This window comes from Aotus nancymaae, unplaced genomic scaffold (genome assembly GCF_030222135.1).
Source record: "Aotus nancymaae isolate 86718 unplaced genomic scaffold, 86718_ANA_hifiasm-v0.15.2.pri h1tg000016l, whole genome shotgun sequence".
Lineage (NCBI taxonomy): Eukaryota > Metazoa > Chordata > Mammalia > Primates > Aotidae > Aotus > Aotus nancymaae.
The window spans coordinates 66,303,387-66,331,052 of record NW_026988428.1 but is presented as its reverse complement, the minus strand read 5'-3'; the positions used below and the strand labels follow the sequence as shown (position 1 = coordinate 66,331,052).

General features: G+C 51.5%; 2 protein-coding genes across 7 annotated transcripts in view; one reads left to right on the top strand and one right to left on the bottom strand.

The window, feature by feature from the left end:
- The window catches only part of SCNN1A (sodium channel epithelial 1 subunit alpha), a 32,456-nt gene extending 27,065 nt beyond the window's left edge, over positions 1 to 5,391 (bottom strand). Inside the window, exons 1-3 of one of the 3 annotated variants that reach the window (XM_012455926.3) lie at positions 5,274 to 5,391; positions 4,504 to 4,689; positions 3,502 to 3,992 (exon numbers count right to left, since the gene is read on the bottom strand). In XM_012455926.3, the coding sequence (XP_012311349.2) occupies positions 3,502 to 3,992; positions 4,504 to 4,689; positions 5,274 to 5,363 (767 nt within the window). In that variant the 5' untranslated portion in view covers positions 5,364 to 5,391. The other 2 variants (XM_064377515.1, XM_012455927.3) reach the window with 2 other exon arrangements.
- LTBR (lymphotoxin beta receptor) lies at positions 4,692 to 23,487 on the top strand. 4 transcript variants are annotated; one of them, XM_012455931.3, is made up of 10 exons: positions 4,692 to 4,745; positions 16,844 to 16,940; positions 17,291 to 17,416; positions 17,501 to 17,653; positions 18,048 to 18,144; positions 18,326 to 18,423; positions 20,352 to 20,459; positions 20,729 to 20,754; positions 21,909 to 22,137; positions 22,596 to 23,487. In XM_012455931.3, the coding sequence occupies exons 1-10, from the start codon at positions 4,707 to 4,709 to the stop codon at positions 22,859 to 22,861; spliced, it is 1,239 nt and encodes a 412-aa protein (XP_012311354.1). In that variant the 5' UTR covers positions 4,692 to 4,706; the 3' UTR covers positions 22,862 to 23,487. The 4 variants fall into 4 exon arrangements, with proteins under 4 accessions (XP_012311354.1, XP_012311352.1, XP_012311353.1 ...); XM_012455929.2 differs by lacking the exon at positions 4,692 to 4,745 and adding an exon at positions 16,421 to 16,713; XM_012455930.2 differs by lacking the exon at positions 4,692 to 4,745 and adding an exon at positions 16,618 to 16,713 and having other exon boundaries at positions 17,306 to 17,416.
- Positions 23,488 to 27,666: the final 4,179 nt, after the last annotated feature.

Below are 27,666 nucleotides of genomic sequence, written 5' to 3'. Positions count from 1 at the left end.
CGTTCCTGGGACTGGATGAAAACTATGTCTATGGGCTCTGTTTCCCATGATTGTAGGTATGACTGTAGGTATGACCAGAGAGAAAGGGGTTGCAGTGGCCAACCCTTCCCTTTGGACTCAGCACTCCCTTGCTTAGTCGGAAAGGTCTTCAGCGCTTTGTCCCCTTTCCTCGAAGTTGTAAAGCAGCACAGAGTCCCACATGCCCCTCTTCCTCTTCTCCCTCTGCTGGTGGTGACCTTCAGCAGGTGGGCAGCCCTGGAGGACTCTGCCTCACTCCAGTCCCTCTGGCTCATCAACTGAATTCCTCTGTAGGAGTCACTCACTGCGCTCCACATGATTCACTCACTGGTGGCCAGCACCAGGCTGCGTGAACCTGTCCTCCCGCCCTGCCTGCCTCCTGAGCAGGAGTGGCCCTGGATCCCTCCCTGCTGCACGCCTGACAAATTGTCCTTCTATAACTGCTGCTCTACATGCTGGGCTTCCACCAGCTGCCACAACCCTCGGAGGCCTTTGCCTGATCCCTACTTAAAGTGTAATGGGAAAAAGAGCCTTGAATCAAACACACTTGATTTGCGACTCAGCTGCTAACCTGAGACGCCCTGGCTTCTCGCTGGGGGTAGGGGGATCATTTTTGAGCCCTGGTTTCACCACTTGCTGCCTATCTGAAGTTGAGCCAGTTACTTAACTCTCTGGGCCTCAGTTTCCCCATCCATAAAATAAGAGTAATCGTGATACCGGCCAGGCGTGGTGGCTCACGCCTGTAATCCAAGCACTTTGGAGGCCAAGGTGGGCGAATCACCTGAGGTTGGGAGTTCAAGACCAGCCTGACCAACATGGTGAAACCCTGTCTTTATATTTAAAAAAAAAGGAGTAATCATGATACCTACTTCCAAGTTGTGTTGTGAGGATTAAATAATTTAAAGCAGAATCATTTAATTTAGATGTAGATTCATTTATAAAAATGTCTGGCACATAAATATATACAAGTGTTATTACCGTTTTTTGTTTTTTGTTTTTTTTCTTTGAGCAGGGTCTCGCTCTGTGGCCCAGGCTAGAATGCAGTGGTGTGATCTCGGCTCACTGCAACCTCGGCCTCCTGAGGTGATTCTCCTGCCTCAGCCTCCCGAGTAGCTGGGACTACAGGTATGCTCCACCACGCCCAGCTGATTTTTGTATTTTTAGTAGAAATGGGAGTTTCACCATGTTGGCCATGCTGGTCTTGAACTCTTGGCCTCAAGTAGGGGCTCTTTTAAACAACCTTGTTTGGGCTCCATCCCAGACCCCTCAACGCCTGCCTTGGCCTCCCAAAATGCTGGGATTACAGGCATGAGCCACCACGCCCAGCCGGTATTTTTTAATTTAATAAATAAATAAATAAATAATGTATGTTCCCTTGTTCAAATTATTTCCCCTTGCCAAGCCTTAATTTCCTCATCTGAAAAATGGAAATAATAATGGCCACCTCCCTGGACTTGTCAGTATTAAATGAGTGAGTGTCTATAAGCACCCAGTTTTAGGGCATAGCCCATAATGTGACTACAAGGTCAAGCGTGTAGTGCTGGGTGGGTGTTGAATCTCCTCCCCTCGTGCTGGGGAGCCTTCTCCGACTCTCCTCCCATCCTAGGCGTTCTCTCCATCCTAACTCTGCAGCAGCCCTTCAAGCAGGAGGGAGTCTTTCTGGGCAGATGCCTGCCTCCCAGCCTGCAGGCCCCAGAGGCAGGGCTTATGGCTTCCTCTCCCTGGCTTTTTCCTGGACGGTCTAGGGTCCTGCAACCAGCAGAACCTAAGAACTGTGCAGGCCTCGCCCTATTCACCCCTGCCCTCCCTCTCCATCTCGCACTGACATCTTTTCAACCACAAATAGTTATTGAGTGCCCACTGCCTTGCCTGGCCTGCCGACCCTCCCCTTCCTGCTGCGTCCCTCCCCTCCACCAAGGCCTAAAGGGATGAAGATGCCTGCAGGAACCAGGGGGAGAAAAATGAGGCCGAGAGGAAGGACCCAAGAGAGCTCTGAGATGAGATGGAAACCACGTCTGACTGGAAATTTCATTCACTCAACACCCCACATCTTGGCTATTAAAAAGAGGCAGAGTTTTGGGATGAGGTGTGAACAGGATGAGTCACAGTTCAGTGACTCGCTGGTGATATTGTGGCTTGCCTCTCTTTGCCTGAGTTTCCTCAAGTGTAAAATAGGGATAACAATAGCACCTGCCTGGTAAGATGTGAGAATGAAATGAGATGCCTGTAGACACCTTAGCGTTGTCTGTGCACATGGCACCTTCCTAAGGAAATGGTCCTACCCGGACGTCATACAGAGGTTAATCAACAAAAGGACCTGGCTTTTTTTTTCTCTCCAGGACAGGATGTCCTAACCTTTCTTAGTCCATAACACACCTTTGGACATGATGGAATATATGAAGGGGCCTCCACCCACAGCGTGACCAGTCCCAAGCATCCATAATCACACACATAGCAATATGTACACACACATTCACACTCATAAAGGTTTTACACTCCTTGAAGGCACACTAACTAACCATTTTTATCATACGGATCCCAGTGTGCCACAGCTACTGGCCTGTATGCCTGTCTCTGCCATCTTATTTTAGCTTTCTGTCCCCAGAACTCAGCAAACTACCCAGCCTTCAATAAGGGTGTATGAATTATTCATGAATACCTTTGCCAGGTGGCTAGCCCGGTGTCTGGCTTGATGTAGGTGTCCCCAAGAGGTGGCGTGGCTGAGTGAATACAAATAGAAGGTACATAAAAACACTCAGCCCTGCCCTCCTCTGTTCTCCATGCTTACCACCCCCTCCGGTTTCCAGACCCAGCACTGGCAAAGAGCGCTGATGAAACCCAAAACTCCAGGACACACCCAAGCACGGAAAGGTCAGGCACCTGCGCAGGTGAACAGCGCAGCCGCAGGGATCGCCTCCACATTTCAGCCTGGGGATTTTGGGGGAACAGCTTCACAAGGAGCTGCTCTCTGGCTGGACCCATTCTCCTTGTTCTGTCCACGACCCCCCACTTTGCTTTCTCCATAACATAAATTTGTTTCATCCCCTTCTGAACAAAGACCAACAGCACCCACCTTCACAGCACCTGCGCGGCCTCACCTCCCCTCGCCTAGCCTCACCTCTCTATCAGACTCTCCTGCTGAGGTGGACGAGGTCTTATACTTGGCTGGCATCTTGCTCCCAAAGAGGGATGGAGCTGAGCACACCCCTGCCCTTTTGCAAGCACTCCCTCCCACTTGCAGGAGGGAGAAGAGAACGGGAGGGAAGGAGAAGAGAGGGCAGGGGAGGGCAAGGCTCCTCCGACAACCACACTCGGGGTGAGCCTCGGGTGCTAGGATGGCTCCACCAGGCAGGGACGTCAGTCCAGCAAGCTGGAGGCTTCTCACCCTCAGGTCTGAGGCTCTGCCTGCCCAGTGAGCACCTCAGCACCCTGGACCACCCTTCCAGGCGCAGGCGCCAGGAAGAGACAGCGGGACTGACCGACCTGTAGGGATTGAGGGTGCAGATGGTGACCGCGGGGAAGACGAGCTTGTCGGAGTTGAGGTTGATGCTGAGGCTCACGGGGTAGCTGAAGTACTCTCCGAACAGCAGGCCGAATTGCCAGTACATCACACCGAAGGTGCAGAGCCACAGCACTGCCCAGAAGGCCGTCTTCATGCGGTTGTGCTGCGAGCACACCAGGCGGATGGCGCCATGGATGGTGGTGTTGTTGCAGAAGAACTCGAAGAGCTCTCGGTAGGAGCGGTGGAACTCGATCAGGGCCTCCTCCTCCGCCGTGGGCTCCTGGGGCGCCACCGGTTCAGGGCCCAGTCCCTGCTCCTCATGCTTGTCCCCGTTCCTGGGCCTTGGGATGGGCTGTGGAGGGCTAGAGTCCTGCTCCTTCAGCTTGTCCCCCTTCCTGAGCCCTGGCATGGGCTGCGGAGCTTTAGGGTCCTGCTCCTCCAGCTTGTCCCCCTTCATGAGCCCCGTGGTGGGCTAGGGAGAGCAAGGGTCAGGGTCAAGGCTGAGCTCTGGGCCCTGAGTGCCCTTTCCCATCACCTCTGAAACCTGAGTGAGGCTGCCCCTGGCCAAGCCCATGTCCCACCCGGTGCCCACATTCTCCCACTCCTCCCTCCCTCTTCCACCTTTCCTGGAGCCAGCAGACCTGAGGCAGTTGGGGCCAGAAGTGCCGCAGCTGGGCTTCCCGGGAACGGCCTCTCCTCTACTTCCCTGATAGGGCCACCTTTTGGTTTCTGTCCTAGCACCTCCCTTTCTGTCTCCAAAGCAGTCTCTCTCTGTCCTCCTCCTTTGGTCTATCTTCCTCTGGGATCTGTGTCTCAGCTCCTGCCTCTCACTCCCTCTCTGTCTGCCTTCTGTTTCTCTTTGGGTGTCTCCCAGCTCTCCTCTTCCTGGCCTGGCTCCTCTCTCTGATCCTGCCTCTCTTCCTCTTCCCCCTCGCCTTGCCCCCTCTCACTCTAGACCCTCACCTCCCGCCTCTGGCCCTGACCTCGAGCTGTGTCCTGATTCCGTCTCCGCCCCAGGACGGCAGGGCTCCGGGACGTCTGGGCTGCCTCCAGCTTCCCACTCCCAGGTTGCGGCTGGACTGGGACTGGTTCCTTTCCAGTTGAATCTGGCAGCCAAGCCTCTCCTCCCCCTCACCTGACAGGTGCAGCGGCCTGACTGGGGAGCCCGCCTGCCTGCCGGCCAGGGATGGAAGCGACAGGAGCCTCATTAGCATCTCAATTAAAGGTGAGCAGGACGTGGGGAGGGGCTGAGTAGGAGTCAGAGCCGGGAGTTTTCCGAAGGGAGGAGGGCTCCAGAGGGCAGGTGAACCCAGAGTACTGGACCTGAGAAGGCGGACTCTGGGCAGGGGCTTTGATTCAGAGCTGATAGGCAAGGAGGCTGGGGGACAGAGTGGAGGGTGAAGGGCAAAGATCTGAATAAGTAGAAGGATCCCAAGCCCACAGCCTGGAGGGCAACACAAAGAGAAGGGGCCAGCCAGGTTGAGAGGGCCTGGATGGGGAACCCGGAGGACGGGAGGACAGAAAAAGGGAGATAATAGAGAGGGACAGCGGACAACGAAGGACGGAGAGACAGGGATGGACGAGGGGCACCGAGTGAGTAGAGGTGGAGAGGGGGCCACAAAGAGAAGGAATCGGCCCCAAAGGGAGCCTCTCTCCAGGCAGGAGAGCAAGGGGGGAGTCCTAAGTGTGTTTCCAGGAGCTAGAGTCTCTGCAAGTGGGAAACCCTCCAAGGGCACCCGCAGGTCAGCCTCACCCCCAGGCCCTGGAAAGAAGAGAAAAGAGGTCTCTGTAAGTCTCCTGCCAGCTCACTCAGGTGGGGTGCATCTGCCTCCACCTGGTCCATCCTCTTTCCTGCTGATTCCTCACCACCCCCTCCAACCTTGTCCAGACCCAGGGAGGGGCCCAGGTAAGGCTGGGGGTGGGGCAGGGCCCTAGGACACTCTGTTCTTTTTTACACCATTGGCTGCCAGGCCAGGAATGTGTAATGGCCCCTGTTGTGGTCACGGGGTTGCAGGAATGTGGGCACCCAGAGGCAGCGCGAGGGCCAGGCAGGACACTGTGGGCACAGACCCGGAGCCCAGGGAGAGGCAGGGAAAGCAGACGAGGTGCAGGGAGGATGTGGCCAATGCCGGCTGCCAGGGAGGAAGAGGGTGGGCATGGCACAAGCCTGCACAGGCCCTGAAAGGAGGAGAAACTCATCGGTAGGGGCTATATTTTTCTCCAAAATCTCTTTCTAAACCTAATGCAGCAAAAGGATAAGGAGTGGAGTGCCAAGTGGTGAGCAAGGAGAGAGGGAAGGGTCAGAGAATCAGGCCCAAAAAGAGGGCTGGAGGAGACTTGGGAGAGCCACCCACACAGCCCAGGCCCTGCACACAATGGGGAGGGCTGCGGCTCCCTCGAGGGCCCCACCAGAGGCAGCCCAGAGTGCAGGAATGTGGTCACTGGCCTGGCCTGCCTCCCTCCGCAAGCCTGCAGACAAAGGCCCAGCCTGAGCACTGATACAGACTTGGGGGGGACTTAGGCCTGCAAATAGGTAGCTGCAATATCATAAGATAAGGTTCCTATGTACACATTTTAAAAGATCATTTTTAAAATAAACTTCTAACCAAAGTGCAGGTCTCAGATTTCTCAGAGATAAGAGCTAAGAGATAAGAACCAAGGGCTGGGGGAGCCTAGGGAGGGAGACAGGGGAGCTCACTGCAGGAGACTCAGGAAACCTTCCCAGAGAAGGTGTCATCTCTGCTGAATCTATTTGTTGTTTTTTTTTCTTTTTGAGACAGAGTCTTGCTCTGTCACCAGGCTGGAGTGCAGTGGCATGATCTTGGCTCGCTGCAACCTCCTCCTCCCGGGTTCAAGCCATTCTCCTGCCTCAGCTTCCCGAGTAGCTGGGACTACAGGTGCAGGCCACCACACCCAGCTACTTTTTGTATTTTTCAGTAGAAACAGGGTTTCACCATGTTGGCCTGGATGGTCTTGATCTCTTGACCTTGTGATCTGCTCATCTTGGCCTCCCAAAGTGCTGGAATTACAGGAATAAGCCACTGCGCCCGGCCCTGAATCTTGAAGAGCAAGGAGTTTACCAGACAAAGGAGAGAAAAAGCAGTTTGCCAGGCTCAGGTTCCAGCCTGGTCTGTGACTTCCTGTCTTGTGGCCATCCCTTGCAACTTCTTAAAGTGAGAGCTGGTATCAGCCAGGATTCCAAACCAGGTCCCCTTTTACCTTGATACCACTCATGATACCTCCCCTAGGAAGGGATGGCTGGATTTTTCTTCATTGTCCTGATGAAGAAACTAACTCTTCCCAAGGATAAACCAGTTTTCTGAGGTTAAAAAACAAAATAACAACAGAGCTATAAATAATTCAGAATTCTCTTCCTCCTCTGGGGTTGTCTCCTTAGCGCTTTTGCCATTTACTTCTGAGACAGACTCACGGGGGATCGGGGGCTCCCGTGCACCTGGATGTGAAAGCCGGGAAGGCCCCCCTCACTCCCGCACAGAGCCCATGGATTCATCTGCTCTCTGGGTGCTGGGTTATCTCCTTGACTCTGTGAAAAGCTCTCTGCACTGTCCCCACTGCCCCAAAGATCCCAGATACCCCTAGAAACTCCAGTGTCCCTTGAACCAGGCTGTTACATTGGCCATGGTCCTCCCTGCAAACACAGTGCTCAGCACCCTGGCTGTTTGATCTCAAAGGTTCTGAAAAGCACCTCCCTGCCTTTTCTATTTGCTAGCTCGAGCCTGAAATCCAACCACTGGCTTAAGGCAGCATGGCAAACAGTTTTTGTATCAAGGGCTCTGTGAGAAGAATTGCAATGCCTGGTCTGGGCTGAGCCAGAGGGCGGTGACCCTGCCATGTCCTGCCAGGTATGGGAGCGGCAATGGCCTAGCACTGCAGTATTCTAGACCCGGAATGGGCTAGAGCAGCTTGGTGTTGTGAGGAAAATAGACATCTGAGACCTGCACTTTGGTCAGAAGTCCATTTTAACGATGCTCTTTTAAAGTGTACAAATAATCCACAAATATGTTTTGTCACAATACAATTTTCCAGCAATATAGAAGTATATAGAACAATAAAAGCTTCCCTTTGTCCCCTTCCTTTCCCTCCCCCGAGGGAGGGGGAGATTACACGTGTATTCCAATAACAGAAGCAGGCTTCAAAACGTGGGTGATAAGAAACTTCTGTGAATTAAAAGAACTTGTTTTAACCCAATGCAAAGAAACTAAGAACCTTGAAAAAAGGTTTGACGAAATGTTAACGAGAATGGACAAGATAGAGAAGAATATAAGTGAATTGATGGAGCTGAAAAACACAACACGAGAACTTCACGAAGCATGCACAAGTTTAAAGAGTCAAATTGATCAAGCAGAAGAAAGGATATCAGAAGTTGAGAACCAGCTCAGTGAAATGAAACGAGAAGACAAGAATGGAGAAAAAAGGATGAAAAGGAACGAGCAAAGTCTCCAGGAAATATGGGACTATGTGAAAAGACCTAATCTACGTTTGATAGGTGTACCTGAATGTGATGAAGAGAATGAATCCAAGTTGGAAAATACTCTTCAGGATATCATTCAGGAAAACTTTCCCAACCTGGCAAGGCAGGGTAATATTCAACTCCAGGTAATACAGAGAACACCACAAAGATATTCTTCAAGAAGACCAACCCCAAGGCACATAATCGCCAGATTTATTAGGGTTGAAATGAAGGAGAAAATACTAAGGGCAGCCAGAGAGAAAGGTCAGGTTACCCATAAAGGGAAATCTATCAGACTTACAGCAGATCTTTCAGCAGAAACCCTACAAGCCAGAAAAGAGTGGGGACCAATATTTAACATCCTTAAAGAAAAGAACTTTCAACCCAGAATTTCCTATCCAGCCAAACTAAGCTTTATGAGCGAAGGAAAAATTAAATCTTTTGCGAACAAACAAGTACTTAGAGAGTTCACCACCACCAGGCCTGCTTTACAAGAGCTTCTGAAAGAAGCACTATACATATAAAGGAACAACCAATATCAGCCTTTCCAAAAATATATCAAAAAGCAAAGAACATTAACATAATGAAAAATTTACATCAACTAATGGGCAAAACAGCCAGCTAGCATCAAACGCCAGTATTAAACATATATATTTTAATTGGATAAAAAGCCAAAACCCATCGGTATGCTGCATCCAGACCCATCTAACATGCAACAATACACAAAGACTCAGAGAGAAGGAGGAAGATTTACCAACCAACCAGAGAGTAAAAATAAACTAATAAAAAGCAGGAGATGCAATTCTCTCCTCTGATAAAGTAGACTTTAAAGCAACAAAGATCAAAAGAGGCAAAGAAGGACATTACATAATGGTAAAAGGATCAATGTAACAAGAAGAGCTAACAATTCTATAAATCAACGAGATAGAAACTTAACAAGGACATCCAGGACTTGAACTCAGACCCAGAACAAGTAAACTTAATAAACATTTATAGAACTCTCCACTTCAAATACACAAAACATACATTACCACCTCACACCTATTAGAAAAGTGACTATATAATTGGAAGTAAATCACTCCTGAGTAATCGCATAGCATTTCATAGGTTTAAATGAAATATTGGTTGGCTGTTTGTTTGTTATCTTCTTCCCTTATTCCTTCCTGATTACATCATTAAGTATAATTATCATTATAAGAGAGGTTTTTAATAACCATTACTAAATTGCGTTCTAGCCTGGGCAAGAAAGCAACACTCCCATTCTCTCTCCCTCTTTCTTTTCCTTTTTCCTCCTCCCCATTCTCTCTCTCTCTTTCTCTTCCTTTTTCCACCTCCCCATTTTCTCTCTCTCTTTCTCTTTTTTCTTCCTCCTTAAAAAAAAAAAAAAAAAGAAATGGAGTCTCGCTCTGTATCCCAGGCTGGAGTGCAGTGGCAAGATCTCAGCTCACTGCAACCTCCGCCTCCTGGGTCCCGGTTCAAGCGATTCTCCTACCTCAGCCTCCCAAGTAGCTGGGATTACAGGCGTGAGCCACCATGCCCAGCTAATTTTTTATTTTTTAGTAGAGACAGGATTTCACCATGTTGGCCAGTTTGGTCTTGAACTCCTGACCTCGTGATCCACCTGCCTCGGCCTCCAAAAGTGCTGGGATTACAGGCATGAGCCACCACACCTGGCCAACTTACATTTATTTTTAAAAAACAAAATATATAGTTCTTTTTTTATAAGAGGCAAATAGAAAAGCCAGGGAGGTGCTTTTAAGAACCTCGATAAGAATATCACTATTTTTCTACAACTTCCATTTTTGCTTTTATTTACTTATTTATTTTAAAGACAGTATCAAGCCAGGCATGGTGGCTCATGCCTGTAATCTCAGCACTTTGGGAGGCCGAGGCAGGTGGATCATCTGAGGTGAGGAGTTCGAGACCAGCCTGGCCAACATGGAGAAACCCTGTCTCTATTGGAAAAAAAAAAAAGTGGTTAACTAAAGACAGTATCATGCTGCTGTCCTCCAGGCTGGAGGATCATGCCTCACTGCAGCCTCCAGCTCCTGGGCTCAAGTGGTCCTCCTGCCTCAGCCTTCCAAAGTGCTACGATTACAAGTGTAAACCACCATATTCAGCCCTTATTTTTGCTTTTAAACTATGTGATTTTGAGAAAGGCACTTGACCTCTCTGAGCCTCGGTGGTCTTACCTGAGAAAACGAAAGAGCAAGAAGGGGTGGGTAAGGCAGCCCAGATGGGCACAAAGACTTTTTCCAGCTGACCCTTCATCTAGCCCCCTGCTTCACGCATGAGGGGACTGAGGCCCACAGAAGCAAAGTGACTTGGCCAAAGTCATCCAGGAGTCAGGGGTGGGGCCAGATTGAGAACTAGGCCACTCCTTTCAAAGCTCAGTTCTCTTTCTCTGACTTTGAGGGAAGTGCGGTTTTGTTCTATAAGAAGCCAAGGCTGAGCACAGTGGCTCACGCCTGTAATCCCAACACTTTGGGAGGCCGAGGCGGGTGGATCACCTGAGGTCAGGAGTTCAGGACTAACCTGGCCAACATGGTGAAACCCTGTCTGTACTAAAAATGCAAGAATTAGTCAGGGAGGCTGAGGCAGGAGAATTGCTTGAACCCAGGAGGTAGAAGTTGCAGTGAGCTGAAATAGCATGATTGCACTTCAGCCTGGGTGACAGAGCAAGACTCCTTCTAAAAAATAAAAGAAAGAAATCAAGAGCTTTGTAGACTCTGTCTTGGAAGGACCCCTTGCCTTCCCAGGACCACTCCAGATTCCCCCAGAGCCCCAGCCCTTCCTGTCAACCTAGGGTTGCCTTCCCCTCCCAACACTAGCCATCCTCTAACCCTGTGGCATGGCCAAAAAATGTGCATGGCTGCAGAGAGAGAAGTGAAACCAGAGGGCTGCTGTGGGATGAGGGTTATGAGTGCGAAGGGTCTTCCTGACTCTTGTTCTCCGCGGACAGGAGATGACAGAAGTCATCACCCTTCCCTCCACCCGCCTAGGGAGAGCCTATCTCTGCACTTATTTACTATTATCCTGATGTATGTGTGTTTGTACATATGCAAGGAGAGGGACCAGGCGTATTGATCTTGGTGAGCTTAGCATCTAGTGGTCACTGCTGACCCACTCTGCGGAAGACAGCAGAACTACCTTCTTGGGTAAGACTCAAGGTTTATCTTTGACAGAGCGGGATACGCTATGAGAAAGCATCTGCAAAACTTCAACCATCCTAACTTCCTCTGACAACCCATTTATTTGTGGTCTATTAATTTATCTAAATTTTCTTCACGTTTCCCTTTTCACTTCTATCCTTTCCAGGATGATAATCAGTTACTTAGTTAAATGCAACTCTTTATTCTTACCACTTGGAGCCATTAACCACTCCACACTGGGCTGCTCACTGTGGAAGGCAGCAGTCCTTTTAGCTGCCCTTATGTATACAGATTTCTGTTTTTGTTTTGTTTTGTTTTGTTTTTTGAGACGGAGTCTTGATCTATTGCCAGGTTGGAGTTCAGTGGTGTGATCTCGGCTCACTGCAACCTCCACCTCCCGGGTTCAAGCAATTCTCCTGCCTCAGCCTCCTAAGTAACTAGGACTACAGGCACAAGCCACCACACCCAGCTAATTTTTGTGTTTTTAGTGGAGACGGGGTTTCACCATGTTAGCCAGGATGGTCTTGATCTCTTGACCTCGTGATCCGCCCACCTCCACCTCCCAAAGGTGTGAACCACCACGCCCAGCCTCAGATTTCTCTTTCATCTAAAATGATGGACCAGAAAAATGCCACTCTTCGTCTAGTGCCCTGGCAGTTTACTTAGAAGCTCACTATTAGAAGTTTATCACTTTGAGTTAAGACAGGGTTGGCCGGGTGAGGTGGCTCATGCCTGTAATCCCAGCACTTTGGGAGGCCGAGGCCAGTGGATCATGAGGTCAAGAGATCAAGACCATCCTGGCTAACATGGTGAAACCCCATCTCTACTAAAAACACAAAAAATTAGCCGGGCGTGGTGGTGCGTGCCTGTAATCCCAGCTACTCGGGAGACTGAGGCAGGAGAATTGCTTGAACCCAGGAGGCGGAGGTTGCAGTGAGCCGAGATGATGCCACTGCACTCCAGCCTGGTACCTGGTGAAAGAGTGAGACTCTGTCTCAAAAAAAAAAGACAGGGTTTACCAACCTTGGCACTATCGACATTTTCAGCTGTATCATTCTCTGTGGTGGGACAGGATGATTCTGTCCTATCTACAATTCTGTGCATCGCAGCATGTTTAGCAGCATCCCTGGCTTCCATCTATTAGATGCCAGTAGCACTTCCTCCTGAGTCGTCGTGACCAAAACCATCTCCAAATATTGCCAAGTGACTTCTGGGGGGCAAAGTCACCCCCGCTGAAAAGACTGGGTTAAGGCATTGTCACCACTGAAAATGCAAACACTCTGGAGAAGGACAACCCTCATCAGTTACGCACTTCTGGGTGTTTGCCAGACCCTTTCCAAGAGCACTCATCAGCTAAAAGCAGAGTGGGAAAGAAGAGACAAAGAAAGAGTATTTAGAAGAATCCATTCCTGGCCGGGTGCAGTGACTCACACCTGTGAGTCCTTTGCACTTTGGGAGGCTGAGGTAGGCGAATGACTTGAGACCAGGAATTCAAAAACAGCCTGGCCAACATGACAAAACACCATCTCTACTAAAAATACAAAAATTAGCCGGGCCTGTTGGTGCATGCCTGTAGTCCCAGCTACTTAACTGGGGAAGGTGAGTCCAGGAGAATCGCTTGAACCTGGGAGGCAGGGGTTGTAGTGAGCCAAGATTGAACCATTGCACTCCAGCCTGAGCGACAGACTGTGAGACTGAAAAAATAAAAAAAGACAAAGAATCCATTTCCACCAACCCCCTTTCTGGATGCCTCGTGGGCCTGCAGGAAGAAGGCTCTCTCAGCAGCTCCCTCTGAAGAAGGCCTGGGAGAGGAGCCCCACCCTCATACATCTTCTAGGAGTCCTGGGGCACTCAGCCTGGATCTGTTGTTGCCCAGTGGAAATCAGCCTCAGGGAGACTGGTGAAGAACACAAAAAGAAAGAAGCAAAGACAATGCCCTGCCCACGTGAGCGCATGGACTTCTCACCCCTGTGAGCCTCCCTTTATCCTCCTGGGGAAGGCTGGGATTTATAGTAGCCATTTATTGGTAAGATTTGTCTTTCATGATCCAGCTGGGAAACAAGAAACACTCTAAGTCTTTCAAACAGCAGGAATTTAGGCCGGGCGCAGTGGCTAACGCCTGCAATCCCAGTACTTTGGGAGGCCAAGGCAGGCCAATCACCTGAGGTCGGGAGTTCGAGACCAGCCTGACCAACATGGAGAAACCCTGTCTCTACTAAAAATACAAAATTAGCCGGGTGTATTGTCACATGCCTGTAATCCCAGCTACTCGGGAGGCTGAGGCAGGAGACTCGTTTGAACCTGGGAAGTGGAGGTTTCGATGAGCCGAGATTGTACCATTGCACTCCAGCCTGGTAACAAGAGTGAAACTCCGTTTCCCCCAACCAAAAAAACAAACAAACAGGAATTTAACACAGGAAACTAACTGGTACATAGGTGATGGAAGCGCTATGGGAGGCAGCTCAGAAAACAGCAAAGCAGGAAGCAGCTACCATCTCTAGGCCTGGAAAGATGGTAAGGTGATGGAGCGATCAAAGACCAGGAAGCCTTTGGAGCCATGTGGCAGGAACTAAATAGTGTGGAACTGGTAGGAGATGGGATTATGGTAGGAGGGAAGGGAGGAAGGCAACCAACTGCAGGTGAAGCCAGAAAGCAGAGAGAGGAGGAATAGCCTGGCTGCTTCTCTCCTCCTACCCACCTCCATCTCACAGGTCTGCAAGTGAACCAGCAGCTGACTGGCACAATAAAGAGGCGCACAGAGATAAAGTGATGTGGCCAAAATCAAAACCCAGATCTCAGGGCTCTTTCCTTAGGGGGTAGAGAGTCCCCGAGGGCTGAAGTGCCAGCTTGGGGCTGGCAGCAGAAAGAAGGATACAGTCCAGCCAGCTGGGGTTAAAAGGGGTCTCACATAGTGGTTATCTGTGAAGCAGGAAGCTTTGACTGGGAAGGGCACGCAGCGACCTTTTGTAGTACAAGAAACGTTCTGGAACAGTTGGGGGATATGCAAGAATACACAAAAGTGAAAATTCTCCGAGCCATATCTGTGAGATCAGTGTGCTTTATGTGCTTCATTGTATTATATGTTATACCTCGATTAAAAGGCAGGGTCTCAGCACTGTAAGACAGGGTGGGGAAAAAAAGAAAGAAAGAAAAGGAGTCCCCGTCTTTTAGAGTAAAATCCTAAAATATTTTCTTTTTTTTTTGAGGCGGAGTTTCGCTCTTGTTGCCCAGGCTGGAGTGTAATGGTGTAACCTTGGCTCACTGCACTCTCCGTCTCCCGGATTCAAGCAATTCTCCTGTCTCAGCTTCCCGAGTAGCTGGGATCACAGGCATGCACCACCACACCCAGCTAATTTTGTATTTTTAGTAGAGTTGGGGTTTCACCATGTTGCCCAGGCTGGTCTCGAACTCCTGACCTCAGGTGATCTGCCTGCCTCAGCCTCCCAAAGTGCTGGGATTACAGATGTGAGCCACCTCTCCCGGCAATCCTGAGATATTTTCAAATGAAATGATACGACGTCTGGGATTTACTTCAAAATAATCACGAGGGATTAGAAGATTGTGTGTGTTAGTGGGGGAGGGGGTATACAGAATAAATGAAACTGACCATGAGTGGAAGCTGGGTAGGGAGTATATGGGAGACTCGCAATATTACTTTTTTTCTTTTGATATATTATCTTGGGTGTGAAATTTCCACAGTAAAAAGTAAAAAGAAGAGAGAGAAAAAAGGACCTAGGGTCACCATACACACATTCCTTTATGAATTTAAGAGCTCAGTAGGGAGTCTCATCCAACCCCCAGCACGAGGGGCCTGGAAGAAGCAGCAGCCCCAGGATGCTCTGATACTCCTGCCCTTTCCAGCCATCCATGGCCCATCTGTACAGAGAGCCGCCTGCACCAGCTGGGGGGAGAGAGCCTCACCAAGTGAAATGCCTACCGCCTAGGCAGGTCCTTTCACTCTTTTGTGACCTCTCCTCCCCATGCACACTTCCCATTACCTGCACCCAGAGCCTGTCCAGACATCAGACCCAAAATTAGACAGACCAGTGTAAGGATGAGTGCTGAACAGAGTCCTTCAGGGAGGGAGACGGTGCCCAAGTGACCTATCTCAAGAGAATCTAGCCCCTCATCCCAAGGGAGACACCCCTGAGACACAAGGAGGTGGCAAGACTGCTGGAATGAACTGGGACCTAGACATCAGGAGACTCAGATTGTAGCTGGCTCTGCCGTGGACTGGCTCTGTGATGTGGCCATCACCTGTTTATTCCATAAATACGTATTGGGCACATGGTATGTGCCAGACTCTGCTATGCATGGGGAACATAGCCTTGAAGATTCAGTCTGGGCCACTGCGGCACTCACAGCCTGGTGGGAGGCAGATAAGACAGCAGGGCACAGAAAGCGTAACCTAGGGCAGAGGACACCCCCCAACCAGAGCCTCGTGAAGCCTCAAGGGCAGGTGGGAGTTAGGAAGACAGAAACTTGGGGACCAGAGAGCCACGTGTAAAAGGGGGCAGCTGCAAGTAGCTCCACGGGTGGGCGGGCTGCTAAGGGGTGAGGGAAAGAAAGGGGACAGGAACCAGACTAAGCTACCCTGGAACCCCGGTCCCCTTATGTGTCACCCTTGGCCTCTCTCTCCATGCTAAAGGGGAGGGGGCTGGACTGGGTGGGCTCCCAGCTTTGGACAAGGAGCAGGGCTGGCTGCACAGCTCTCAGCGGTCTCCTAGGTGACCTGTGCCTACTCCTGTGTGGATTCGGCTGGGTGGGTAGTGTAGGGGGCTGGCTGACTTGCTAGTCCCTTGTAATTTGTCTGAAAAAGTCCCACAGCAGGGCAGGAACCCGGGCGTCTGCCAGCCGGTTCTCTTGGGTCTCAGAGCTGCTTCTGCGGCCTCAGCCTGGCAGTCCCTGTGCCCTGCCCTCTCCATGCCTATCCTGCCCTGGCCCCAGCCCCTCACTTTCCAGATACCACACCCAGCTGTCCCCTGTGCACTCTGGAACTCCCTCTGCTTCCCCTGCGAGGCTTGTCCAAGGGCTGACCCCGGGACCCGCCGCCCTTCCCTCGCTGAGCCCGGGCTGTCCTCAGCCCGCTCTCCAGATCAGGCTTCCTAAGAAGGGAGGAGGCCGGTTCCGGCCCCGCGGCCCTCACGTGCTTTCCCGGCCACCCCTCCCGCCCTGCATCGAGGCAGACAAGCCTGTTCCTCTTCCCTTGGCTGCGATTGCGACAGGGCGGCCCGGCTCCCAGCGCTCCCTGTCCCCGCCCCGCAGCCAGCTTCCTGCACTCCCACTTCCTGAGCTCCGCCGTGGGAGCCCTGGAGGCCCGGCCTGGCCGCTCCCGGCCCCGCGGGGCACATCGGCCCTGAGTCCCGTCCCAGGCTCTGGGCTCCGGCAGCTGCCGCCACCGCTGCCCAGGGCGTCGGGCCTCCTGCCTTCCTCCCAGGCCCCCTCGCTGCTGGCCGGCTGGCCGAGTGGCCGCCATGCGCCTGCCTTGGGCCACCTCTGCCCGCGGCCTGGCCTGGGGGCCTCTGGTGCTGGGCCTCGTTGGGCTCCTGGCAGTATCCCAGCCCCAGGTGGTGAGGAAGGGGACCTGGCAGGGGTGGAAGAGGGTGGGGAAGAGGGATCTAGGCAGCCCTCGCTTCATTCCCTCTGCCCTCCCAAGCTGACCCCTAACTTTTGTCTCCTCTTCTCCATCTCCCTTTGAAGGTGCCTCCATATGGGTCGGACAACCAGACCTGCAGGGACCAGGAAAAGGAATACTACGAGCTCAGGCACCGCATCTGCTGCTCCCGCTGCCCGCCAGGTGAGAGGCAGTGGCCGGACAGAGCTGGGCCTCGGAGGTGGGTCACGGGGGTGGGGGGGGTGGCTCCAGCCCCCTTGTGGCCTTAAAGGGACGGTGAGCACTGTCCCCCTAGGAAAAATGGCTGCTGGAGACGAGCGTGGGACACCCTGGACATCACCTGCAGGAGCTGGGACTGGCCCTCCCCACTGGGCCTCCTCTTTTCTTACCTGTCTGAGAGGGAGCCAGAGGGCCACAGGCAGGATGATGGGGGGCCAGAGAGGCCGAGGGACAGGCCGGGGTCACACCACAGGCAGCGGAGGTGAGGGTGCAGCCCTGTCTCCTGAGGCTCCACTGCCCCACTCACATTCTAGGCACCTATGTCTCAGCTAAATGCAGCCGCAGCCGCGACACAGTTTGTGCCACATGTGCTGAAAATTCCTACAATGAGTACTGGAACTACCTGACCATCTGCCAGCTGTGCCGCCCCTGTGACCCAGGTGAGTGAGGATGTGCCTGGTTGGGGGGGAGGCTGGATCCCCTGGATCTCAGCCCCTCCCTGAGCCCTCCCCTCTCCCCACCAGTGATGGGCCTCGAGGAGATTGCCCCCTGCACAAGCAAACGGAAGACCCAGTGCCGCTGCCAGCCGGGAATGTTCTGCGCTGCCGAGGCCTCCGAGTGTACACACTGCGAGCTACTTTCTGACTGCCCTCCTGGCACTGAAGCCGAGCTCAAAGGTCAGAGGTCACTGAGGGCTGGATGTGAAAAGGAGGCTGGTTGCCAGGGATCTCGAGTAGGAGCAGGGAATATGGTAGTGTCCACGGTGACCGCCTAGGTAGTTCTCCTTGGTTTAAAATTCCTCTTCTCATTCCATGCAGAGGATCACAGAAGGGGTCTGGAGGGACTGGAACTGGGGCAGGTGCAAGGGGCACACGAGGGGGTTCCTCTCAGTACTGGGAAGTTTGGGCAAAGTGATAGGCGGCAAAGCAGAGCTTGGGAAAGGTGAGAGCTACAGAATGGGGCAGATGGGCAAGGAGGAGGCCATCCCGGGGCTTAAAGGAAATTCACAGTGGGCAAAGGGCTCCTCCCTTTTGCCCATTCACCCTGGCTGTCCTGCCTTTCTCTTGCCAGATGAAGTTGGTAAGGGTAACAACCACTGCATCCCCTGCAAGGCAGGACACTTCCAGAACACCTCCTCCCCCAGTGCCCGTTGCCAGCCCCACACCAGGTGAGTGCACCCCTGCCTGTGCTCCTTCCACCCTCTGAGAAGCCTCAGCTGCTAACAGTCCTCACCCTCCATCCTTGACACCGTGAGCTCGACTCGCCACTTCCAGCTCCGCATACCCGTTGGAGTCCGGGCACTGGTGGGCCAGAGCATGAAAAGGTCATCATCTCTTTTTCTTCTGCAGGTGTGAGGACCGAGGTCTGGTGGAGACAGCTCCAGGCACTGCCCAATCCGACACGAGCTGCAGAAATCCATTAGAGCCACTGCCCCCAGAGATGCCAGGTGAGGGACCAGGGGTGAGGGGCACAGGGAGGTGCCTGGGAACATGCCTTAATGCCCCACATCTTAAAAAAAAATGGGGAAAAGATGAACCCTTCCCTCCCAGAACTGGGGCAAGAAAAAAAGTTCCTTACAGAAAAAATTGGAGCACCCCAGGCTAGTTTACTTACACACACACACACACACACACACACAATTTTAAAGTTATATATACTGTAATACTATGTCGAGGAACATATCCCACACTGAAATGTAATGATAACCATTATTGTCAACATTCTGCGCGTGTCAGCATCACACAATCCATTTACTAGACCAAATGCCTCTTTAGAAGACTATATACTATTATTGTTAGACAGAAGATTCCCATTTGACTCTTTCTTGACTTTTTCCTGTGGATCGATTGGCTTGCTAGCCTAGTAGATGACTACAGTTGTTTCTAAGGACTGTAACATTACTCATTGGCAGAAGGTTTGCTGTGTGTGTTGGGCACTCAGTCACCACTTTACATTCACTAACTCATTTCATCTTCTTAACTGTACTATGAAGTAGATTCTATTATTATCCTCATGGACTGAAGGAAGAAACAGACTCAAAGAGGTTAAGTGACATACCCAAGATCACCCACCCAGGTGGTCATTGGTGTTACTAGAACCTGCACTCAGGGTTTCTTACTCCAGAGCCCATGTCATAATGCATGCGCTATCGAAAATTAGAAACTTCGGATAAGCAAAACTGAAACTCACCTGCAGAACCACCACCTAGAATACCCACTCTTTACATTGTGGCATCCAACCTCCCAGACATTTTTCTATGCATGATTATACATACTGGGTTTTGTTGTTGTTGTTTATTAAAAGTAGAGTAATTTTAATAGTTTGTAACCTGATTTTTTTCATTCCACAATATAAATATTTTTCCATGCCCTGTTAATTTTTAACTATATATCAAATACGACTGGCATTTTAGAGCTGGAATTTTGGAGAGTATGTAAGCTAACCGCTTCTTATATATGAAAAACTGATGCTCAAAGAAATGAATGACTTAAAAGTCACACAGTTGGCAGGAAACCACGGTCTAGACTCCTAGTCCAATTTCTCCCCAGGCCTCCCATTCCACATTCCCTTAGGCTACAAGAGGTACATGAATTAGAAGGGGCAAAATGGCCGGAATAAAAATGTCCAAGTCCTCCCACCCTGGCCCAGGTGTAGCTGATGGCCACCGGAGACTCCATGCTATTGCTGGCAGCACTGACACCCGGAGAAAGAGCAATTACCCACTGCTATGGATCAAAGCTGGAAAACTGAACTCCAGGCTCTCCTTTCTTCCCCTCCTAGAACCTGCCCTGAGCAAGGGGTGGTAAACTTGCAAACCCTGCTCTCTCAGGCAACCACACACAGTTCAGAAGCAAGGCTCCCCACTCTCTCACCCCTGTAAACACCCCCACAGGTATAGCAAGGCAACCCTAGCCCCTCTACAGCAGCCCCTCTGTGCAATGGCTGAGGCCACAGAAATGTGGCTCTACCCTGTGTCTGTTTACAACTCCAAGCCCTGCCCTTCCCTACTGTCTCCCAGTCCCACTTCCAGACCTTGAAAATCAACTGCCCAAGTTCCCATCCCACATGCACAAGCCTGCTCGATCCTGGTCTCTGAGCAGGAGGGCACCAGCACCACCCCCAAATAGGTCCATCCATGATACAGTCTCTCCTGACTGCCAAGAGGTCCCCAAGTCCAACTTAGTTCCCCTTCTCTGTAACCCAAGGGAAGTTTCTCTCATTCTGCCTTTAGGAGCTGCAATGTGGCTAGAAGGAAAAGAGCTGCTCCCTTTTCTCTGTCTGGGTTGCCCAGGGATCTGGAAAGTTCCTCCTTCTCCTCCTCCCCTCTGCCCTTCTGGGGGCTGTCATCACCCCTCCTGTCTGCTTTCCTGGCAGGAACCATGCTGATGCTGGCCATCCTGATGCCTCTGGCTTTCTTTCTGCTCCTCGCCATCGTCTTCGCCTGCATCTGGAAGAGCCACCCTTCTCTCTGCAGGAAACTGGGTAGGAAGGGGTTGGATGCAGTGAATGGGGTGGCGGTGGGAGCCCGAGGGAGGAATATTCAACTTCCCCAGTGCAACCCTCCACACCCTCAAGACTCCCAATGCCCACCCCCAAAATACACATCCTGATCTCCATCCAGCTGCTTATTCTGAGGCTGGAGATGAGAGTGACAGTGGTCAAGTTGCTACACATTGGGTGGGGTGTGGAGGCTGAAAGGCTAGGTCTCAGGCCTGCCAGAGAGCCTACACTCATTTTGTTCTCCATTGCAGGATTGCTGCTCAAGAGGCATCCAGAGGTAATGGTGAGGGCTGAGAAGGCAGCAAGGAGGGGAAGAGGTGATGAGGGTACAAGGTGGGAGCAGACAAGAAAAGAGTGTGCAGGCTGACTCCCCACTCATTCATTCATTCCGCTGATGATTTACTGAACATGCCATGTGCCAGGCACTGCCCTAGGCACTATGGGTACAGCAGTGAGCAAAACATGGTGCTTCTTTCCTGGAGTTACATACCCATGGAGCGAGAATAAAGTTAAATATATATCGGGGGTATAATTGCTAAATAAAGCAGGGAAGGAGTCAGTGAGGGACAGTGGCAAAAGGTGGGGGCATTTTAGACAGAGTAGACAGTGAAGGCCTCTCTGAGAAGGTGATATTTGAGCAGAGAGCTGAAGAAGCAAGGAGCCAGCCATGGGGCTATCTGGAGGGGGCGTCCTCCAGGAAGAAGGAGCATCCAGTGCAAAGACCCTGAGACAGGGGGTATAGGGAGGAGCAGAGGCACACGATGAGTTGCCAAAGCACAGAGTGCGGTGTGGGAACTAAAGAAAGATGAGCCGGCCTGGGCAACACAGCCAGACCCCATCTCTACCCAAAATGTTGTTTCAAGTTTTAGCCAGCAGGGCCGGGCGCGGAGGTTCATACCTGTAATCCCAGCACTTTGGGAGGCTGAGGCAAGTGGATCACATGAGATCAGGAGTTCCAGACCAGCCTGGCCAACATGGCAGAACCATTTTTAGTATGTCTACTAAAAATACAAAACTTAGCCAGGCATGGTGGCGTGCACCTGTAATCCCAGCTACTTAGGAGGCTGAGACAGGAGAATTGCTTGAACCCGGGAGGCGGAGGTTGCAGTGAGCTGAGATAGCACCACTGCACTCCGGCCTGAGCAAAAGAGTGAGACTGTCTCAAAAAAAAAGAAAGTTAACCTGGCGGTCCCAGCTACTCAGGAGGCTGAGGCTGGAGGATCACTTGAGTCCCAGAGTTCGTGAACCTGCAGCGAGCTATGATCACACCACTGCCCTCCAGCCTGAGCAACAGAGCCAGACCCCTTCAAGAAATAATGAAAGAAAGAGAGAGGGAGGGAGGAGAGAAAAAGAGAGAGAACGAAAGAAAGAGAGGGTGGGTCTGGGGCCCTCGTCATTGTCATTGTTTGGGTCTCCGTCTGTCTCCTGCAGGGAGAGGGGTCCAATCCTGCAGCTGGAAGCTGGGAGCCTCCGAAGGCCAATCTACACTCCCTTGACCTGGAACAGCCACTGCTGCCCAACTCTGGAGACATCTCCCCAGTCTCCACTGGGCTCCCCACAAACTCAGCTTTGGAGGAAGGGGTGCTGCAACAGCAGAGTCCTCTGGGTCAGATCAGGGAGCCACAGTTGGAACCTGGGGAGCAGGGCCAGGTGCCCCATGGTGAGCCTGGGGCAGGGAGAAGATAGTGTGGGGAGGGCTGGGGAGGGAGGGATGGCTGGGGAGGGCTGGGGAGGGCTGGGGGGCGGGGGGGGCTAGGGAGGGCTGGGGAGGGCTGAGGGGTGCTGGTGAGGGCTGGGGAGGGCTGGGGAGGGCTGGGGAGGGCTGGGGAGGGTGGGATGGCTGGGAGGGAGACACTGTGGGCCAGATAAAATGAAAAGGGACAGGGACAGAGACTCCGCTGCCAGCCAGTGTCACAGCTAGAGAAGAGGGAAGAGACTGGAAAACCCAGAAGCAGAGAAATGAACACAGAGCTCAAGAAACCAGCAGCAAGCAGGAGAGGGGCTGGCCGGGTTGGGGGCGGGGCAGGGGACGGTGAGAAGATGACAAGGAGAATTCAAGAAGCAGCGGGCCTGAATTAGAGGCCTTCCTTCCTCAACACTCTGCCTCCCTTCCCACAGGTACCAATGGCATTCATGTCACCGGCGGGTCTATGACAATCACTGGCAACATCTACATCTACAATGGACCAGTACTGGGGGGACCACCGGGCCCTGGAGATCCTCCAGCTACCCCAGAACCTCCATACCCCATTCCCGAAGAGGGCGACCCTGGCCCTCCCTGGCTCTCTACACCCTCCCAGGAAGACGGCAAGGCTTGGCACCTGGCGGAGACAGAGCACTGTGATGCCACACCCTCTAACAGTTACCCAATTTGTCACCCATGACTGATGGTGTCTGGGAAAAGACAGAAGAAGGGAGGCACAAGGGCACCTTCTCCCCTGAGGCCGCCCTACCCACATGGGATTTACAGAGGGCCTGGGTAGGGCCTGGGGAGGCAGAGCCCTGAGGGACTGAGGCTCAGACACCTCTGAGAGCAGGTGGGCACTGGCTGGATACTGTGCCCTCCACAGGACTCTCCCTACTGCCTGAGCAAACTTGAGGCCTCCTGGCAGGCCCACCCACCCACCGGGGCTGCTCAGCCTCAGGCACAGACAGGGCACATGATGCCAACTGCTGCCCACCATGGCATGCTGCACCGGAGCACGGCACCGAGGGAGCCGCCACGCGGTCACCTGCAAGGACGTCACCGGACCCTCTAAAGGATTCGTGGTGCTCATCCCAAAGTTTCAGAGGCCCTTTGGGGTTCCACACTTCACATGGACTGAGGTAGACCCTGCATGATGAAATTATAGGGAGGATCTCCTTCCCCCCATCCTAGAGGAGCGGAAAGGGAGTTGCTAACAACGGGTTAGGTAGGACTTCTAGGTATGGGGAAGGTTTTGGAAGGGGAGGAAAATGGCGAGTGTATTTGTATTGTAACCACATGCAAATAAAGAGAATGGGACCTGGACCCAGATGATTTATTTTCTTGGGATTTATACAGAAATACTATTCCACGGGGACAATCTCAAACACAAAGCTCAAGACACTAAAGTATAATCCCATAAAGGTATTTCAGTGAGGAACTGGTGGGTGTAGTCCAGTAAGAACAGTATTAGTCAGTGATGGCTGACAACGTGTCAGGCAGTGCTCTCAATGCTTTAAAATACTAACTTACTGAATCCTTGCAATAACCCCATGAGGTGGATACAATTCCCATTTAACAAATGAGGAGGCCGGGCGCGGTGGCTCACGCCTGTAATCCCAGCACTTTGGGAGGCCGAAGCAGGTAGATCACGAGGTCAAGAGATCGAGACCATCCTGGTCAACATGGTGAAACCCCGTCTCTACTAAAAATACAAAAAATTAGCTGGGCATGGTGGCGTGTGCCTGTAGTCCCAGCTACTCAGGAGGCTGAGGCAGGAGAATTGCCTGAACCCAGGAGGCGGAGGTTGCGGTGAGCCGAGATCACGCCATTGCACTCCAGCCTGGGTAACAAGAGCGAAACTTCGTCTCAAAAAAAAAAAAAAAAATGAGGAAACTGAGGCACAGAGAGGTAACTTTCCCAATTCAGCTGCAAATGCAAAGCTGGGATTTGCACCCAGTTAGTCTGGCTTTTAGAGGTCTCTTGGGTTAAAAAACAAAACAGGCCGGGCGTTGTGTCTCACGCCTGTAATCCAAGCACTTTGGAGGCCAAGGCGGGCGGATCACCTGAGGTCAGGAGTTCAAGACCAGCCTGACCAACACAGTGAAACCCCATCCTAAAAAAAAAAAAGAAAAAAAACAAAACAAAACAAAACAAAAAACACTTCATATGCCACGCCCTTCCAGAATTTCTCTGAATGGGTAGAATGGTCTGGCCCTCTCAGATAATCAGATCTCTTCATGTTCCACAGGTGTTACGTCTCAGTCAACTCTCAAACATCTAGCCTCATGCAAAGTAAAAAATATTCTCCAAGGTTGGTTGAAAGGAAAGGTGTGCACTTTTTTTTTTTTTTGAGACAGAGTCTCATTCTGTTGCCCAGGCTGTGGTGCAGTGGCGCTATCACGGTTCATGGCAACCTTGAACTCCTGGCTCAAGGGGTCCTCCTGCCTCAGCCTCCCAAGTAGCTGGGGCTATAGGTGTGTGCCACGACACCTGGCTAATTTTATTTTATTTTATTTTTTTAAGATGGCATTTCACTCTTGTTGCCCAGGCTGGAGTGCAATGGTGTGATCTCAGCTCACCGCAACCTCCACTTCTTGGGTTCAAGCAATTCTCCTGCCTGAGCCTCCCGAGTAGCTGGGATTACAGGCATGTGACACCACGCCCGGCTAATTTTATATTTTTTTAAATAGAGACGGGGTTTCTCCATGTTGGTCAGACTAGTCTCGAACTCCTGACCTCAGGTGATCTGCCCACCTCTGTCTCCCAAAGTGCTGGGATTACAGGTATGAGCCACTGTGCCTAGTCTTATTTTTTTGTATTTTTAGTAGAGATGAGGGCTCCCTGTGTTGCCCAGGCTGGTCTCGAACTCCTGGGCTCAAGCAATCCTCCTGCCTTGGCCTCTCAACATGCAGTGATTACAGGCATGAGCCACCGTGCCTGACCCGAGGTGTGCACTTTATACATACAATGAGAGAGCTCAAGTTCACGTTCTGTTGGTGAATAGAAATCTAACTGGCCTCCTTTTGGCTCAGAAAAAGTATTTAAGATTTTTATGTTTTTGGTTTCTTTTTGTCTTCTTTTATCCTCCCCCCCACCGCCACTGCCCAAAAAGGACTTTAAATCTCCTCAAGCCCTCTTATTAGTAAATGTTTGCCTTGCCCCTCCCCACCCCTGAATTCTCTCCCATGCTTACTCCGTAGAGAGGATCTTAGCTTGCAGGATTGTTAGGGAGCTGCTGCCAGCTGGCTGCTCTTTCCATAAAAGGCCACTGTCAGGAATCTGATGTGAAGAACTCTGTCGCTGGGGCTCTTCAGGACGGGGCGGCTGCAAAACACACACCTCAGAAGGCGTCTGATCCAACTGAGTGGATGGGTCATTTAAGGTTGACCGTGAAAGCATCAGCTCCAACTTCCTTTTTTGAGAAGTAAATAATGGTGAGCTGTATCTTTCTTTAAATAAAGTTAAATCCTCCTGCCCCTACAATATGCTGGGGCCAGACTGCATGGATTCTTAATAGTTTAGATTAAAAAAACAAATGTTATACATTTTTCAACAAAATAAAAGGAGGAAAATATTTTGAGAGAAATGGTGCTAAAGCACAGCCCTCTGTGACACCATTCACATTTACAATCATACCTGCATATATATATATATATATATATGCAGAAATTTCAAAAAAATTAGCCAGGTGTGGTGGCATGCACCTATGGGGAGACTGAGGTAGGAGGATCACTTGAGCCTAGGGGTTGAGGCTACATGAGCCATGATTGTGCCACTGAACTCCAGCCAGGGCAACACAGCAAGACCCTGTCTCTAAAAAAAATATAGGCAGGTAGGTTGGGCACGTTGGCTCATGCCTGTAATCCCAGCACTTTGGGAGGCTGAGGCAGGTGGATCATGAAATCACGAGTTCAAGACCAACATGGTGAAACCCCGTCTCTAGTAAAAATACTAAAAAAATAGCCAGGTGTGGTGGTGTGTGCCTGTAATGCCAGCTACTCAATAAGCTGAGGCAGGAGAATCGCTTGAACCCGGGAGGTAGATGTTGCAGTGAGCCGAGATCCCCCCATTGCACTCCAGCCTGGTGACAGAGCAAGACTCTATCTCAAAAAAAACAAAACAAAAAGAAATGGGGTCTTGCTATGTTGCCCAGGACTGTGTGAAACTCTCAAACTCCTGGGCTCAAGTGATACTCTCACCTCACCTTCCCAAAGAGCTGGGATTGCAGGCATGAGCCACTGCACCCCGCCTGCCTATATTGATTTTCTAGGGCCACCATAACAAAGTACTGCAGACTGGATAGCTTAAGCTGCAGAGATTTATCTTCTCACAGTTCTGGAGGCTGGAAGTCAGAGGTCAAGGCGTTGGCAAGCTTGGTGTCCTCTGAGGCCTCTCTCCTTGGCCTGCTGGTGGTGGCCTTCCTGCCACCCGTGTCTTCACATGGTCATTCCTTTCTGCATTAGTGTGTCCTAATCTTCTCAGTGGATTAGGGCCCACCCTGATGACCTCATTTTGACTTAATCACCTCTGCAAACCCCTGTCTCCAAAGAAGGTCCCATTCTGAGGTCCTGGGGATTACAGCTTCAGCGCATGGATTTTGGAGGGGCCATGATTCCACCCACAGCACTGCCCCTGCCTATTTTGCCAGTGCTGAGTCAGTACAGGCTCCAGGACACATCCACAGAGCACAGGCCACATGGAGGGGAGCGCCTGTCTAGAAGGAAAAGCTGATAGAAAACCAACAAAGATAGCCTTTTGATGGTGGCCTTCAAAAGACGCAACAGGATGCCACGGCCGTGGACAATGGGATAATTGTTAGTTGTGAGAACCCTAATCCTCTTCCCCAGGGAGGAGACAGCTGGCATCAAGTCCCACCCACATCCACACGGCAGTGGGACACCCGTGAGGGGGCTAAGGCTGTAGTCCAGAAGAAAGGTGGATGAGACGGGACAGAACGGCAGCCCAGGGAGATGGGGGAGCATGGGGTAATTCAGAATTTCCCTTTTTGAGAGTAGCATCAACAAAACGTCAAGGTAGGAGTTATCCAGCTCCTCTCCTCCCTGACAGAATTTCAACTAGCAACAATCCTGTGGCAGGTTTACCACCCTGAATATCCCAGAATTTGGAGTGAAGGTGTGCATCCCCTGAGACAGCAGAGCCGAGAAAAACTGTGATCAGATGGTAAGGGGATGGCTGCTCTCCGACCATGCCACTCCTCCCCTAAGCCCTCACAGCGCCACACACAGAGGAGCCCCTGGACGCTCCGTTTCTCCAGTGGACACAGTGGATGGGAGGTGGACGTTCAGCTCCTCCACCCATCTGAGACTTCACAGGAGACTCAGTCCACTCTTTTCCTGTAGAAATCACGGTGGGTACTGGCAGGGTTAGCCCACCAAGGGTCAGTAAGAATTTCCCTTTTCAAAAGATGAAGCGATTCACATAGACAGCTGTGCTAGACTCTTTCTGCTGCCTGCCTAACAGATTTGTGCACATTTCCAAAGG